Source organism: Lichenostomus cassidix, chromosome 1 (assembly GCF_008360975.1).
Source record: "Lichenostomus cassidix isolate B80296 chromosome 1, HeHo_3.0, whole genome shotgun sequence".
NCBI classification, from domain to species: domain Eukaryota; kingdom Metazoa; phylum Chordata; class Aves; order Passeriformes; family Meliphagidae; genus Lichenostomus; species Lichenostomus cassidix.
In genome coordinates this window covers 59,242,788-59,261,383 of record NC_139479.1, presented here as the reverse complement: position 1 = coordinate 59,261,383, position 18,596 = coordinate 59,242,788, and the positions used below count along the sequence as shown (strand labels likewise).

Below are 18,596 nucleotides of genomic sequence, written 5' to 3'. Positions count from 1 at the left end.
CATGCCACAACTGTGATTATTGAAACCAACCATTTCAGTTTAGTTAAAGAAATTGAATCCTCCCAAAACACATGTAAAGTTAAACTACAGGCTTCAGTCCTATGAGAACTGTAAGCACCTGGAATTCATGGTACATTAAACCCCCCAGCACTGACCTTTAAGTTTGCTGGGTTATCCATAAAAATCATGTCTCCAATGTATGATCACTTCAGGACAATGGGATCCCAACCACAAGACAATCAGTCACAAGATTATTCCTTCATGAACTGATTTAGGTTCATATACACTATTATTTTCCTTCTGTATTTGCCACTGATCATAGTGGTTTATATCTGTATAAAGGGTCTTGTGTTAAATGCCAGCCTAGTAGCTCACTGACCTACGACACGGCAGCTGATGCTTGCCTGCAGAATGGCTCTCTGGAATCAAACCCTGTGAGTGTTTATCAGGGTTGGTGCTGGCCATGCACAGTCCACACTGCTGAGGAAAAACGCTCTTGCTTTACTGCCACTTACCCATGAAAAAGCGGGTGCTACTGAGTGTTCTGTTTTAATGACTGTTGTTACCATGGATGCAAATGCAAATCTGTTTTTACACTTAATGCGCTGTGTGGCAGCAAGATCCAGCAGAATATCCCTGCAAATGTAAACACCTACATGCACAGTGACCTTCTTACATCTGGGTTTGCACATAGCCATATAGAGGATGTATAAAAGCTGTATTCAAAGCCCCTAATTTTAAACAGTTTTCAGGCAGTTGTTGATAGACTGACTAGAAATTATGCTCGATTGTCATTCATCCATATTTTATGTAGTTTTTACACAGAGAGTTTTCTTTTAAATCCCAAAGTCTTAGGCTACGCCAGGGACTTGTCCTTGTATTGATTTCAATGGGGAATTCTACGTTTAGATTTGATGACATTGGTAGCAGCCCACATTTTGAGTAGATAACACCCAAAATTTAGTGTCATGATGTTCAAAGATTTCCACGGATTTCTAGACACAAAAAAAATTCAAGGACTTATATACATTGAATGCATTCTGTTTATTTGAGAAGGAAGATCTCATATGAGTGCCTGTTATGGAAGGCATCTCTTATCATGTACAATAAAATCAACCATTGCTTCCAGCAGAATACAAAAATACACATCTCAGTGACTTCCATACAATAATAAATATGTAATCATGCATCCAACAATAAAAAGGCACGGAAAACTGGTCACTTAGTAGTCATAAAAATTACTAACTATATTAACAAAGCCACCCAAATTATCTGTACAAGGAAATGTAACAATATATTCCAAAGGTGAAAACACATAAAACATCTTTAAAATAGTATATGCAATAAATACCTCAATTGTTTTTATATATTAAAAATAAAACTGTGCCATTGTAAACAGTATGTAAACAAACAAAATTCACTGTTCCTTACCATTATTACAAGTAAATAAAGCCAAAAGTTACACCCCTGCTCTGTTAGATATACTTCATTGGCAAGTTTTGTCAGGCAGTTTAAAATTTTACTCTTTTCTGCAGCAAACAGAGCCTGCTATGTGTGTAATTCTAAGTATTAGAGCAATTGCTAAGCTTCAGAACTGACTACCCAGGACGTCGTAGGTCATCAAAGAGAACTGGAACTAGGAAAAGCAACTCTTGCTGTGTTATGGACAAAAGTAATTTATTTCTACTACATATAATAGTGTGGGTAAAACTCAGCAGATATATAACACTGCTCTCCTACAGGACTCGAGGGGCTGTACAGAGGTGGTGAGCATCCCTATTCCCATGGGCGGAGAAAGTGAGGCACTCAAAGGTTAACTAAGCTGCCCCTAGTCTTACACCAGCTCCACGACAGGAAACCAAAGGCAGAATCCAGACCTTCAGCCACTTCCTCCTCATTTCCTCAGATATCACATGGCCTTGCAGACAAACAAAGGTGTGTCCTGAACTTCAGTCCTGATTGGAATTGCAGAAAGACAACCAACATGCAAAAGGAAAGGCGACTGCTCGCTTGGGCGCCCATCTGCCCTCACTAAAACCATGGAGCCTTGCCACCCAGTGCAGCACGAGCTCAACAGGAGCTTTTCCCCCACAAATCTGTAACCAGATCCACATTAGGAGACTAATGAGCCCAAGCAGAGCCCGGTCTTTCACAAGCCTACTGATTGCCTTCAATATTTATTCTTTTGAGTTCTGTTTCTACAGCCAGCTCCTAAAAAGTTCAAGCCAAGGTGCATACTTCCCACCTTATTAGCAAGGGGAAGAACAGGAATCTGAATATGATCCTTTCTTAAACAAAATTATAGGAAAAGATTCCCAGAAGTGGTGGGCATTTGCACAGATGTCTTCAGAAAGAGCGTCATGAAGGAATGTGTCTGCTTTGCTATTTCTTCAGCTTTAATAACCTTGACATAACTACCTCATTTTACAAGTATGACTATCCCTGGGATGAATACCTATGATGAATATAAACTTACCTGTTCTCAACACATGTATTTCAAAGTGCATGATAGCTCTTGTTTCAAAATGATATTTTTTAGCCTTAGATGAAGAAATAAGGATGCATCTACTTAGCTGTTTCACAGCCATATGGTTTTTTTACAGGAAGAATACACTTCGAGCATACACAATTTTAAGATACCCTGGAAAGGGATTAAGGAAGCGCTGCATTATGGTATTTTTCCTCCCTTGTGCTATGAAAGAACAGATCCTTCTGTCTCTAGATAAATGATTCCTCTAATATCAAGCAGTTGTCTGACTTGCCTTACCACTTAACATTTTCATCATTTTATTTCATCCATGGAGTATTAAAAGTCATTCAACACACTGGCTCTGAAGATACGAGAAGCTTAAAGCCACATACATAAGATATGTAACTTTTTTTTTTTCCCAATAAGGTACTTTTGGATAAGGTACTTCAAGTGTCTCACACCAGATCTGCAGAGACAGGTGAGCTGCATGAGATCAGTAGGTATAGGAAACAGACAGGACTACTTTTCATTAATCAATGAATACTTCTTCATATTCACCTGCCACACTGCATTTCCTCTTTGTGGAGAGAATCATGAAAGCTGATCTCTTTTTAGATGATTCTGTATTAAATTTTACAAAAGTTATTTTAGAAGGTATTTTTTTAGACATATTCAAGGACCAGATTGATGAAAAATTCTGTACATTCTCTGAGGCATATATTCCCACCTGTGCTGTAGTTTGCAGGTTCTGTAGAAAAATCCAAATAGAAACTGCAGATTTCACATTGGGAAAAAATAAATACATTTCACTCATTTAAAAAAATTATCACAGTAGGAAAATAGCCAGTAAACAATAGATTCAGAGGGGTTTAATCTTGGCCCCAGTGAGATCAATGGGAGTTTTGCCAAGGATTTCAAAAAAGCCAAAATTTTACCCAGAATCATATACAATTCTTTAGCTGACAACAATCATAAACATCCTGCCACCCCATTGTATAAGTTAAATATTAATAAGCATCTGTAAACATCCTGCAATTCATCTGATATAAAAAATACTATAATAAAAACAATGCAGCATCTCAAGCACTGTATAGTTTTAAGTTTTTTTGGCTCTACACACAAGTTGGCATCATTATATATTGGGTAAAACCAGGGTAGGTATATACATGTCTATGTACAGGTGTGCTCTCACATCCACACTACAAACTAGATACTACATAGCTACACACATCCACACAAATACTGGCAAGAGAACATTCATAGCTATGCCATTTAAAAGTCTACCCATGATCAATCTGAGGATCACTTTTATGTGAGGAGCAATATTCCCCCACCCAAATCATCCATAGGCTTACATGTAAATGCTATAACTGAAATACAAGAACAATCTGCAAGGGGCCAAAAGTACTGTTGAAAGCACAGCATATGCCTAAATCCCAACAGATCTATACATTTGCAAAGATGATGAACTTTCTTGTGGAGTGAACACGAAAAACGGGAAACAGGGTAGAAACTACACACCAGTTTTTACCTAAACCCGTGCAAACATGTTAGATGTTTTCATTTTCAATTGAATGTGGTTTTGAATTGAGTGGAAATCACATGTTTCAGCTCTTTTTTACAAACTGATCTAATATTTCAGATCCAAATATATGAGTTATGCAGAGAACTAGACAATGTCACATCTCTGCAACACTGTCACATGTACTTCATGCATTCACTCATGCATTTAAGTGGATGTTACTACAGAATTAACAGTTGTACTTGACTGGAATACCAGTGTAAGTTAGGAGCCTGGCTAATGACAGAAACCACCCATGCTGAGCTGGGATCCTCTCAGAACCTTTGAAATACCTTTAGATGAAATTTACCTTTCTTAAACACCAGAACATACACTAAAAATACATTCATGCAATTTCATAGTGCTTGACATTTAAAGCCACCTGCTCCAGACAGACAGATGTGACAGTGAGAAGTTTTGTAAGTAGCAACTGATTCATTTGCCATCACCAAGAATTAAGACAAGAAGCTGCTAGTATTAGATGATGTTAAATTATTTGTGTGCAATGACAGCAGCGAAGAAGGGCCAGAGGGGAGGTGCAGGGATCAGGCCCTCTTCACCTTTTAGGAACACCTCAACAGCTTGTACTCTTTATGCACAATCCCATCTATTGCATGTCTCCTCTGCCACTGTGAATATCACCTTGCCCTTTGATGATCCTGTCAACATACAAGCATGTTAAATTACTAAGGTAACTGGCAGCTCTAGGGAGATGCCATGGTATCAGCTCTTTTAGGATTCAAAGGATATGATGTAAAAAGGTGGCTAATGAAACTAATTATTTCAGGACATGTTCACAAGCTGCGCTCCTTGAGTTGGAAAAAATGGTAATTTTTGTCATACATGGACAACTGCATTTTTCAAGGTGCATGATTTAAGGAGACATAAAACCAAGACAAAGTATGGACACCACAAATGACAGATGCCTGTAGAAAATCTTCTGGGATCTGGCTAAGCACACAGTCCAAATGCCTGTTTCAATATATAGAGATGGCATCTTGTGAGAGAACAGTGCTACCAGGAACTTTCACAGTGAGTATCTGCAAGCCTGTGTGCTCGTTGTAAACCTTCCCAAGCTGTCCAGCTGGAAAATCTTGTATCCTTAAAATTCTCATTAAGAGCCTCCAGGCCCTACTTTTCAGCACACATGCTCTACTACTCCCTGAAAAGCAAGACCAAGTAGCTTCAAAAGTCTTTCCCCAACCTCCCCATTCAAAAAATAATTGACTGTGACTGCGAAGAGAGTTAGTCCCAAACAGAGCTTACTTCAACTAACATCCAGAGAAAAACACAGTTATGTCTCTAACCCGACAGTGCATTGACAGGGAAAGAGACAAATTAAAATGGTTTTTGTCCAATTAATTCTTTAGTTTAATAAAAGTAGGACTTCAAATGCTAATTCACTTTAAAACGTCACAGAAGGGATTTGGGGCCTTGTGGAGATTTTATTTTTGGCTTTTCACACAGTTTCCATAATGAAAACATACTACCCAATTTTACTTTTAGTTCATTTCTTCCTATTTCCACCTTCCAGTTCACATGCTCTTGTACAGCTATACCTGGATCAAACGCAGCTTCCTAAAATAGTTGTTTCCAATGAATTTGAAACAAGATAGTTCCAAATTACTTTAAACTTTGTACCAGTAGCTTTTCAATCCTAACACTAGTATTTGAGTAATACTACAACTATATTTTTCCAAAGTATTTGTTCCATAGAAAAGAATATTCATTGGTCACTTGGATATTTGTCCTACTAAAAGTTATCATAATTTTCAGTACTTTCAATGTCTTACATAGCTGGTAGAGTTAGCCAAAACACTTCTCTTTCCAAGAGCATTCTGGTAGCTAATTATTAGACAGAGCTTCCAGCAGAAATTGAAAAAACGTAACTTGAAGGATTTTAGTCCACCATGGCTGTATTAGCCTTTGGAGCCTGAAGCCTTGGTCTATCTTGATCTCCTGGAAAACCCTACTACTTTTTCCCAGCCTGCCTGTCCAGCTCTTCTGAACAGAAACCATGGAGAGAAATGCAAGGGTTTCATCTTGCCTGAAGCTGGGGACTAATCCAGAGACAGGAGCTGGGAAAAAAATGTAAAAGCATTAATACAGGCATGACCAGAATCAAACATAAATGAGGCACCAGCTTATTCTGCCCCCAATAATACAAGCAATAGGTTATATGAACTCAAAATCCCATCAGAGAGCTTACCAAGTTTTTGTCAACTGGGAAGTAAGTCTTGAATTATTTAAAATATATGTTTGTAACTCTACCACGTACACGTATGAATTTTCTGTTGCCTTCTCTGAAGGTGGTAGGTCTTTACCACTTCAGCTAAATTGATTACAATTTGTCCAGAAATGCTCTTGGTTATGTATTCACCAGCATTTTGTTTGTTTGCAAAAGTGTTAACAGTGCTAATATTTTATTATTTACATATGATGAGGGCATGATGTTTTAAAATTAATTCTATGGACTGAAAAAAACACAAACCTTTCAAAACAACTTTTTTCAGTTAAAATATTGAGGGTGATCACTATTAAGCCTACAGAAGTTGCTATTAATTTTGGTATTAGCTCCAACTGGCTACAGAAATAGTCTTCTCAAGGTCTCCAGATGTCTTTCAAATGGATTATAATTTCTGAGAAACAGACTGGATTTCTGGTATGGCAGAAACAAACATTTCAAGTACATAAGTGACTGCTTAACAGAGCTATGAAACCTAATGCAACAGTAGTAGAAAACAGCTAGAGATTTTTTTTCTTTTTGTATAAAAGATTCATTCTACACTATACTCCAGATATAAATACAGGAATTTATACAACCACTAAAGATTTTCTATGGGAAATTACCAAATTATGCTTTCTCAATCCTGCTGATGCTACCATTCATCTCTGAAGAGGAAACAGAGATATTGTAAGTCCTGTCCAAAGTTTAAACCCTGCCCAAACTCCTCAGCCTCCACAAGTCATCAAAAACTTGTTCCTTAAGACAGCAATACAGGCATGTACAGTTCTTGCAAACATTAAATCTTTGCGGTTAGAGTAAGCAGCATCAAACCTTGATGATATGAAAATGATACCACAAAACATACAATCCATGAAAACAGAATCAAAAATATGGAACAGCCTGTGTTATAAATGTATATATAAACAGGATGCTTCAGTTGAGAGGTACTTAATCAGGGTGAAACAATAAATTTAGAGTTACTTGTTTGATTATATTTTCTGTGGCTCTCAGTTATCCATGTGAGTGATGGTTTTGTGGTTGTAAGCTAAATAAATTGCTTCAGCTCAGTTATCCTCAACAATATGTAATCCTTTCACAAAGACTTTTTGCACTGCTAATTATTAGTTACCTGAACTGTTGAACTTGTAGGCAATAACTTAATATTTAGGGGCACAGAGAGAGCACTGCAGAAACAGCTGTAAACACTACTAGTGCAATCATTAATAGGAAGCATCAAGTGAAATGGAATCACCATGGGGTTTGTTGTCTTACATGTCCATTATTACAACTGTTTTTAAAGTAGGACTATGGAACATCCTTTCATATTTGCTTTATATATTAATTTTCCATTACATGTGAAAGAGGCCTCCTGAAAGTCTTCCTAAAATGAAGACCAGATGTATTGAAAAACACTGATAATTTTACCCTTGAACTAAGATGTATTCATTATCTAGGCATTAGGAAATTCTCATTAAATTAGCATGAGTGAGCTCAATTAAAAAGTAAAATTGACACGTTATCTATTTCTCTACAAAAAGCATAGGAAAATATAAAATGGATGTTTATGAAGAAAAAAAATCAATTCCTCTTATTTGAATTACAATTATGCAACATTGCAGTATTAATTTCCTTGGGCAGGGATAGAGAAAGATGATCTTTATTTATTATTTACAGGACAAAGCATGTTAATACCAGTCCCAGAACAAGAAATACTGGAATGAAATAATCTGGGAGGGTTTTTGATCATTTGCTTTACACTTTACTGCTCTCCCAAGTTCAAAGTATTTTTCTTTGAAAGAAAGAGACATTCAGGAGAAAAGAATAGTTGTTAAGGGGAGATACATAAAAATGTATCAGAGAAAATTTGCACTTGCCGACATACAAAAAGAAAATTGATTTTTGAACCTTGTTTTCTTTGAAGTATTGCAAAACATCACCAACACCTACAACCATGAGTTTGCTTGATTTCATTCAGTTTCTAAGAAGGCATGAGGCTTTATAAAGGCAAAACTTGCATGACCTAAATCACAGGTTGCTACAGCAATCGAATACAGTGAACTGAGAAAATCCCATTTGAAAATGACAAAACAGAAACATACATTTAGCAACCTGCTGCCATTTTTAAAACATGCATTTCTCATGTTCCTCTCTCTGAGGTGAAGAGCTTTTCATCTATACGAATACCAGCCACTACAAAAAAATGCAGATTAATCTGCATTCTTTTCAGATTTTAATGTATACTGACCACAGAAATCACGTATATTCAACTGGGGGGAAAAAGATTCCACCTAGTAAACTTTGTATAGAGATTGTCTTGATAAATCTAGCATGCTGAACCAGGCTCCACAGGATCTATCAGGATAACTTATTTTCTAAAAAACTAATTGCTCTTAGAGATGTGTTTACCTTGGTTTTGTTGAAATATTGGGATGTGTGCTTTGAAGCACTTTTAACAGCAGGATTAAATTAGAAAGAATAGAGTTCATTTAAAAATCTGGATATTTATGTACATAGTTCTAGGAGCTGGAACTTTTACAGCAGTAAGGAAAAGACCCCAATACTTAGAATAATCAGGAGAGAGTAATACTGTGTTCAAAAGCCTTTAGAAAAGCCACATCACTTAAACACTGTGATAACCCACAACCTCCACAGAGAACCCCTGAAAAACATTTTGAGCCTCCCTGTCAGATGCATTTGCACTTCATAGACAACACTAGTCTAAGGCATAGAGTTGCATAAAACTTGCTTTCCTGGGCATCTAATAAATACAGCATAAATGATGCTTACAGTTGTTTTTTTCTACTCACACATTTTAAAAAATTGCTTAGGACAATCAAAGTTAAATTCTTTGGTGGTCATTTAGAAAAATGATCATCGATCAGTTGTCCTATACTGAGGTAATTTGAGGAGTGCCATAAGAAAGTTGTGTTACAAACAACATTTGCTCATTTTCCCTGCCTAAAAGCAGCTCCCACTTTTAATATACTCAGCGTAGATCTCTACAGTGACCTGAAGAGATCCTGTTCCATAGCCCATCTCAACGCATTGCGAACAGCAAGGCTGCAAGTTGTAATGAGATTGTATCAGGAAAGCAAATGTATGTATTATGTGTTATGTCCTTGAATAGACCAGAAGATTAACTATGTTGTCTACTGTAACATCAATATGCTAGAATGTTGCCAGATCTTAAAATACAGTGTAGCTTATGCAGAACCAAAGAGAAAAGGAAATAAAGCTTACAAATTCTTGACAGATGTCATCTGAACATCATTAAAGGGGGAAATGTCAAGCACATTAAAATAAAACCAAACCCAAGAAATTTTCCATTGTTTGCCAAACTTTCCATTTTTTTGCATATGCTTTTTATACAACAGCATGAAAATCATATCATTTGGTAAAGGCATTTTGGTTTGTTTTTTACGGAAACCCTGACAGAAAATAGCCTTTTCCTTCTGTTTGTTACCAGAATAATCAATTATGTCCACAGTGCTTCCAGAGTGATGCTTGTTGGACCTACAGCAGCAAGAATACAAAGAACAACAATTAGATATAAATTAAGCCTGTTTTGCTTCTTTTGATTTTTTTTTTTCAATCAAACAGTGAGGAGAGTAGATTTTACTTTCTAAGGCATGAATCCCATCTACTTGCCATGGAGTTACTTTTGTCATACATAGGAGAAATGGAGAGCAAAACCAGGATGCAGTACTTGACATTGGCCTCTTTATACGAGAAAGTAAGTTTTTGTAAAAACCAAATGAAACCTTACTCTGCTGCCCATGAAGAAAACATAAATAGATGTTAAGACACTCTTTAACGTGCAAGAAACGTCAAAGCTACTTGATTAAGTAAAAATCAAGCGTTCCTTGTGCTGCAATGGCACATTGCTAGGAACAGCAAGGAGACAGCAATTATGTGCAAGTTTTCTGGCAGGTGTTGCAATGTCATCTTATCTCAAACATTTAAGTAGAATTTTCTTTGTAGATATCTGAAAATTATTTTCCTAATTGATTAATATTTTTGTGAAAAGTTAACCAGGAAATTAAACTAATTATCTATGTTTCACTTAAGTAAACTGTAAATAACCTTACAAACTCTGGTCTAGCGCAATTTCTAAACAAAGACAGTTTTAATTTTTTTAACCTGTTTACACTCATGGATTACTGTCTTGCATGTGATTCATCTTAGCATGCATAGTGTAAAACCTTAAAATCTGGGGTTTTTAAATTTTAATGGTCTACTGATGTAGGAGTGCTGTCAAGATTGATAACTTTTTAGAGAAATGCACACAGATGCATTTTAAAATTAATAGTTAATTAGCAATGAGTAAAAGCTTACCCCACAAAAATGAAATCAGCTGCTACATTTTAAATATCTTCTTATGTATGATAAATAAAATTAAATTTTCCTTCAAGAAAATTTCATTAATCTTTAAACCTGCTTTTGAACAATAGAATAAATTAAACAATTAGTGCCTAAAAGTTCAAATATGCTACAGATGTTTAAGACAACTGAATAACTATATTAAAATGCACCATGAGAAGATTCTTTATCATTTTCCATGCAGGAAGCCAATTGATATTTTTGTGAGGTACCGGTCTTCCAAAAATTCTCATAAGTTAGTTACCTGATAAACCTTCTGTACATGAAATATTTAAAAATCTAACTGTACAGTGTTTCAATCATATATAATCTGCTGAATATGGCACAAATGCTAAATTTCCACATCCACACACCCTTTGCCATAGAACACATTTTAGGCATAACACAACACTGAAAAATAGAAAAGTGCCTGAAACTAAAAAAAAAAAAAAAAAAAAAAAAGGGAAAAAAAAAAAGACACTCAAATAGCAATAAATTAAATCTCATTCAAACCCATAAAAAAGTTGTTCAAGTGTTTAAAGTATCAGATGTGTCATGCAACAGAACAACAGACAATTCAGGCAGGCACACCATGCATTATAGTTTGCATTCATGGTATCACAAGGTATCTCTCCCCTCTCCTGCATGGCCAGCGAGTGCCAAATACCTGCGGCACTGCCAGGCTCACGCGTTGAACCTTCCAAACTTCCCGCTCTCCTGCACAGGAGGTTTTACAGAGCTACGCCCCAGAAGGATAACCAGATGACCTCATGCTGTACAGTGGCATCTTGCTGCAGCATAGAGAGAGGCATACTGAGCTGCATGTAAGCAAAGCAATCATTTCTTGATTATATTTTCCAGTCAGTGCAGTTCACCATCAACCAATCAATTTACCAAACTGGGCTTATCCAAACTGGCCAATTCGCACACCAAGAAAACATCTTCACAGAACATACCACCTTTTCCTTTTTTTTTTGGCACAAATCCTTTCATACTCTTGCTGCAAGTTCTTCACCACAGAAGAATTCAGAGATGCTAGCCTGTACAAACACCAGTGCTTATTCTTCCATAGAGGAAACTACAAAGACAGCCAAGTGCCTGCAATAGCTTTGCTTCTCCAGCAACTTTCTCTTCTCTCTTTAAGGAAAGCACCAGCATGATTACACTTCAGAGAAAGGGGTGTTCTTGCTGAGCTCTTTAATTCCCTGGAGAATTCGCTTCATATGGCCCACTTTCGTTATCCCCAGGTCCTACAGAAAATTTAAAGAAAGGAAGATAGAAAAAAATAGAAACAGGAAGTTTACTTTTAAAAAGGGAAAAATAAACCCCATTGATTATGATCTATCCATGCAACAGATGTCTAGATATGTGCTCACTACAATCAACATTAACCAGGAAGTGTTAGCAAGAGTTGCTTTACAAAAAGACTGCTTAGAGCATATGAGTCCCTCTCCATCTGGCAGACAAAAAATTACTTACCTGCAATAGTGACAACCCAGGGCACTTCAATATATGTCAAAACCATTTTTGGCTTGACCTCTAAATAAAACCCCTTTCACAATTTCTGGCAAAATAAAGAGAACAATCTCCCCCTCCTCTCTACTACAGCAATCAAATGCTTGGTAGGATGTGATGGGTTAGAACTTCTGTCCAGCAATGTCACTTGATCAGAGGCCCTATGATGTCTGTTTTAATCAACAAACACACATATCCCCAGTTTCTCAAGGGGAAGTGGATGTAATGGCTACAGGCATGTAGGACAACTTCCCTTTAGAGAGCAATAGAAAAGGTAAACATTTGTTGCTCATTCTAAAAAGGTTGTATCTCCTAGCACGGATTTTCCTGACTAGAGAGCTCGAAGAAAAATTCTCAGAAACATGATTGTCACATCCCAAAGGAAAATGTAAAAGGCACAAGAGTAAATCTCCTTGTAGCCACCCATAAATTATTCCCAGCAGCTGAAAGGTTTGTATTACTGGTTTCCAGACCCATATCTGTTTGCAAGAACAGACAAGAATTTTTTGCAGCAAACTTCTTCCAGTATTAGTAAGAGCTTTAGCAGCATCCTTTTTCAATTTTGACTGGTCCAATGGTCAGAGAAGCAGAATGGGATGCCCAGCTGTGCTAACGATCCCCCACCACACTAATGAATTTTCAGTTCAGTTTGGTGGAAATCTGCTTCCCTTATCTGTAAAACCCAGCTATGAAAAAGTCTTTAAAATCCTTGTGTCAGTGATGTTGAGCAATCGGCAGAGTTGAACACTAGTTATTTGTAGAATAAACTTTGTATAAATAGATCATGGTTAAATAACTAAAAAACAACTCAGAAAAGTTTCACTATTTTTCTGAAATAAAAATTGTGTCATGTTAATAGGGAGATTTTTCCATTATAAAGACATTAAAAAGAAAGGAGTGTAATTAGGCAGCTTGAAAACATTATTCTCATACAGAGTGGAAAATGAAACCATATCTAATATTCCATACATACTCTACACAAAGACTGTGTCTACATTTCTACAGCCACAGAGACCTCAGAAAATCTGTATTCTAGATTACTTTAAAATGTTAGCATGCATTTCATTCTGGAAGAAAGGGGTGGTAAAATGGGCATGAATTTATTATTTTATTATAAGGGTAGCACAGCCAAGATTAAACAGATGGTTTAATTTTCAAAGAGTCAAGACTGAATTCTGGTTATGTTGGAGATAAAAAATACTTGGTTGTTTCTTCAGTTGAAAACTATCAGCAGTACAAATGGGTGGTCATTCTTTACAGCACTTTGGCACTAAGGTGTCAGCATTAAGGAGCTCACGATATGTTCATAAAATTTCCCAAATCAAGTGCTCTTCATAAACCTATCTGAAAAAACTCCTGATTTTCCATACCATAGCAATTTATATTTTAGTTTTGCTAATGGTCATAGCACTTATAAACAAATGTAGCACTAATTTTTAAGTTAGGAGAATTAATGTAGGTAGCAGTCAAATTCATCCCAAAATGACAGTAATATTTATAATTTTAGATTTCTGTAATATTATCTTTTTTATGTTAAACTTAATTTTCAAGTAAATCAAAATCACACATGACTACTGAAACTAATGAAATAGCCTAGTTGCAATGTGGATGAAATTCTACATAAGGAAAAACGCATAAGGATACTTTCCAAACCACAACAAACCACATAAGTTCAAGGTTAAGAACTTAGAAATTCTTCAGAACAAATATTTTTTTATGAGTAGAACTTCTGTTGGATAACCAACATAGTGAGATGCTGCCAGACTTCAAAGTCAGAGGAAAGAAACCACGTATCCCACCAACCTTGGTAAAGCATTTCACACCACATTTGATTCACAGGCAAGAGATTTCAGTTTTATTTCTGCTCCAGCTGAAGTTGCTGTAATGCATATCAGAAAAGCAAGTCTCAAGAGCCTCATCAAAAAATCTGGGGACTCCTTTCTGCTACACTGCCAGGGGAAAGAAAATCCCCAACCAACAACTCTGAATTTTTACGCTTTTTTTGGTTTGGTGGAAACTAGAATTTATACAGTCCTGACACTGGATGCTATCTAATATTCTCAGTTTACTGCTTATGCAGGTAAGTTTGATGAAATTCTTTCATTTCAGACTAAAAGGATCTGCTATATCACGCATCCTTCAAAGAACAAGATCCTCACATATCTCTGCATTTTTGTGCATGGGTTTCACCATCCTCTACATAAACTATACATATCTAATTGATATCTAATTAACAAAAATTAAATTTGACTAAAATATGGTATTGAAGACAAAACTCTAGCCAGAGGCTGAAAAAAAAATAGCCTTTCTTTTTTCCCAGCTATGGCCTTAGAACTATGTTACCACCTCTCCTTCTGCTCTCCCTAACCACTGTGCCATTTCCTGGCCATTTTTTGGCCATATGTACCACCACACTAGCAAACTATTTATATAAACACTCCTTAATAATAACATCTTCCAAATGAGAAATCTACCCTACTTGCATTCCCAGTGTAAAAAGCCATCTAGCATGTCTGAAATCTAACAAATCTTACAAAACCTTTTCCATGAAGGAACTTTTTTCAAAACATGCTACTGCAAAACACAGGGATGAAGTGTCACAGTCCTCAGCACAAATTTTAGCTTGACTTGTCACTGCTTATCAAGTTGATCTGTGGCATGGAAAAATGCCGTTCCTTTCTCCAAGGAAACCAACATTGCTATGCAGCTTTAAGGTGACATCATCCCCTCATCCTATCAAATGTGTTGCAGTTCTGATTATGACTAAGTTGCATGCATAGGAACATGGTTATCAATGCTAAGAATGCCAATATTTATTTCAGAAAAATCAGTCTCATTTTCAGAAAGTTTGCTTGTAAAATAAGGTTAAGAAAAGAAAGTCACACCAAGCCTTCTTTCTACAGTTTCTACAGAATAATTCACAATTCACTGCCCAACCATTCCTCAAGCAAAAGAAAATAATATGGCTGCAAATTTCTAAGATTCCCCTAAATGAAATCAGGCATATGAGGCTGGAGACAGGGTATCACTGCAAAGAGGTATCTGGCCCTTCCTGGACGTGTTCTTCTTTTGCCAGTTGCCACACAGAGCTCCCTGAGAATGGGATCCACAAGCTATGCAGAAATATAATTAGAGGTGCCCAATTCTTCTGTCAATACATCAATCTATACCAGCAATGCATGCAAAGGAAGAGTGTTTCGTCAGATCCCTTTCCATACTGCTTTTTATGTCTACTTTTGACCACATAAAGGAAGGTGGGCTCAGAGGATTCAATTAAAACATGCAGCAATTTTTCCTGCTGCAGACATGAAAGGTAATAGAGGTAAATCCATTGCACAGGAGCTCATTAGGAGCTCATGAATCAATGGTGATCCCACTGAGCTTGTCAGGAAGCACAAGCCTTGCAGTAGAAGAGAGGCTGTAGACAGATTATGGCTTGCAAGAGCAGTGATGGCTCATCTGCACACCTCGACAGCCAAAGGAGGAAAGATCCCCAGGGCAGCTTGTGACGTGTTCCTCATTTCCAAAGTACCACATTCCACATCTTGACACCGATTCAGGTCCCTGGCAGAAAACTGCAGGATGTCTGAGCCATCTTTAATTGGCTCCCTGCAGAGACCATGCCCCCTACGTAATGAGCAGGATGAGTGCTAAACTCTGCTATTTAAGTTCAGTGCTGTCATGCAGAGTGCAAGCTGTGCCTGGCCAAAAGCCTGGCCTAGCCTGTGAACAGCACTGATTTGGAAGCTCTCAGCATCTGCTAATGAGCACATGGGGCGATTCTGGAGCAAGATTTTGGTTAGCTCAGGACATGCCCTTGGTAACTTGTGTGGAGGAACTCCTCGTCCCATGTGTCTCCAAGCAGCACTAGATAGAGGAGACAGCAGGCTGGCTTTCTGTAGGCCCTCCAAGACAAGCCTTTAGTATTTCATGGCACAGACCTTTGTCATGGGGTTTTATTCACACTGAACCAGCATGAGCCTTACCAACAGGGATAATGGATTGATAATTACCCTGCTGCAGATATTTATTTGGTTTAAGTGCCAGTCTTCTGGGCATGCAGTCAAATAGGTACCTATAAGAAACAAGGCATGGCCAGAAGCCATGTCTAGTTTAACGCTGACCCCCCCACCATCATTTCTTCCATCAAGTTGGACTTTTTAAGTTTTCTTAACATTTTAGCAAACCTATGCATTGCGTGATGCCCAGTTTTGCAGTTGAATTATAAGTTTGTTCAGCACCCACTCAGAACAAGGACTTGCAACATCCATCACTAGAACACTCTGGTGGATTGCTTGGGCAGTTTTCTATTCCTTAATTTTCACAGGGAGGGACTCTCCTGAAACTGTCCCTCCCTGTCAGTAACTATCCTGATACAAAGGAATTTAAATTCCATGGAAAGAAGCATAGGCGATCTAATACCAAAGGGTGAAATAATACACAACAGCCAAACAGATTATCTCAAACACAGCTATTTTCAGCAGCTGCTTTCTACTGCAACACTCACACAATACAAGCACTACCTCATAACACCAGGGTTCCATACTTTATGAAAAAGTTTACATAAAATAACACATTTTTATGAAAATATTGTCCCTGCCTGGAGACTACTGCACTGTGGCTAGAGCAATGACTTGCACTCTAAATGTAAATGTTTGCAATTTATACAATATCCCATTTCCTCTCTTACATGCTAAAAACAGTTGCAAAACACATTACCAAGAACTCATTACTGCTAGGTTCCCGGAAAAAATAATGTAATGAATCCCCAAGGATATAGCTGCTATTACATATAATGGATGCACTTAAGTCATTCTTGAAAAGCAACAGCAAGCTCAAATAACAGCCTCAGACTGCTGGATAACATTTTTCCCTGCAAAACGTATCTATCTGACCTCAGAGGAAAAACATTTTACAATTCTGCAGTCAAAATAAAATACTCTTTTTTTAAATCTCTACAGCCAATATCAGAGGTTGGTCAGGGAGGAGAAAACCGATTTTGACACACAAACACCAATGCCATGTAAGCCCAATGCTGCAATTTATTAAGCTGCTTATCTCTCTCACACCCACTATATCCAATATATACACAATAAATCATGTGGAGCAAATCAGGCCTTGCAGGATATAGATTCAAAATCATTATGACTGCCATCAACTGATCCATACTGACCATGTTTAATGGAAACAGTGAACTCTTGAAGAAGACATTATATTACACAGATGCCAGTAAGATATCAAATGTGCTTCTCCTATGCCTTCTGACATAAACTGCAATGCTATCATTCTACATAAAGTAAAAAAAAAAAAAAATTTTTTGAGTAACACAGATATTCTCGGTTGTGAGTTCAAGTCAGCACTTCAGAAAGTCAGGCCCAAGGACAGCGCATATTAGTTTATTGCATATTTGCACAGTGTAAGCCAAGCTACAAGCAATGACAAGTGCAGGGAAAGAAGAAAAGTTGGTTGTTGTTTTGTCAAAGAAAATGGTCAATAGCAGAAAAGTAGCACAAAGGAAATACCTTAAGATCTCGCCTTTCCAGGTGTAAAAGCTCAGAGCCTCGGATGTCATGGCTGATGAAGATTTCTTTGTACTCTCCCAAACTGAGCAGATCCAGCCAAGCAGCAACTTCATCTGTGCCCCACTTTTGAACTACCAAAGTTAAGAGCAAAACCCCCTTAATTTCTACATGCTCAAATGCATCACAAGCAAAGGTTAGGCCAAAGAGAGTGGAAAACAGAGTAGAATTGCCGTGCTAGCAAAGGGAAAGGTTAGAGGTGTCTTTTCGACAAAAACTGACAATTTCCTTTTTACATGCAGGTTTACAGGTTAGCAGTTAACATGAGAAAGTATCTAAACAAAGTTGGGGGTCTTTGCTTTGCAGCCATGCTTTCAGCTTTACTCCAGTTTCTTCAGTAAAGCCTTTAAAACCTCATGTCCCAACAAATTCACATTAAACCAGCTTAGGATCAGTGACGCAAAGTCTAATGCAGTTCTGCTTTATGCCATTAATTTATTAGTAGTCATCCAGGGAGAGGAGAAGCCTTCAAAAACTAATTGACATGTAAAATTAAAATAGCAACCATACCTCAAATATAGCAATGGCAGCAAGCAAGTCCAGTTTTAATTAACATATTCTAGTATTCTTAATTAAGACAAAAAGTACTCTTTAAGATACTGTGTTACACAGGCCATTAAGCAGCTCTCTGTAAAACATTGTTCTCTAAGGTTAGTTGCCCACATTAGTCCTATTAAGACCACATATATTAAAAAAATAGTTATGCTACTTATTGCTATAATTTTGCAACTTCATTCAATGCTGATCACTTCACTTTGTAATGAAAAGAAATCTGAAGTCTAATCTGAAACTCAAGTCTGATCAACAACAGCAAGATTTTGCAGATTGTGATCAACTGTTCATTTAAAAAATAACAACATAGAAACAGTTTTAGGACCATTTAAT

At 37.1% G+C, this 18,596-nt stretch overlaps 1 protein-coding gene across 3 annotated transcripts in view; it reads right to left on the bottom strand.

The window, feature by feature from the left end:
* Positions 1–1,020: 1,020 nt before the first annotated feature.
* Positions 1,021–18,596, bottom strand: part of DGKH (diacylglycerol kinase eta) — a 157,139-nt gene continuing 139,563 nt past the window's right edge. For 2 of the 3 annotated variants that reach the window (XM_085059159.1, XM_085059174.1), the window contains 2 exons: positions 17,655–17,785; positions 1,021–11,867 (listed from right to left, as the gene is read on the bottom strand). In XM_085059159.1, coding sequence (XP_084915285.1) covers positions 11,778–11,867; positions 17,655–17,785 — 221 coding nt within the window. In that variant the 3' untranslated portion in view covers positions 1,021–11,777. The remainder of the gene's footprint in view (positions 11,868–17,654; positions 17,786–18,596) is intronic. The other variant, XM_085059165.1, reaches the window with a different exon arrangement.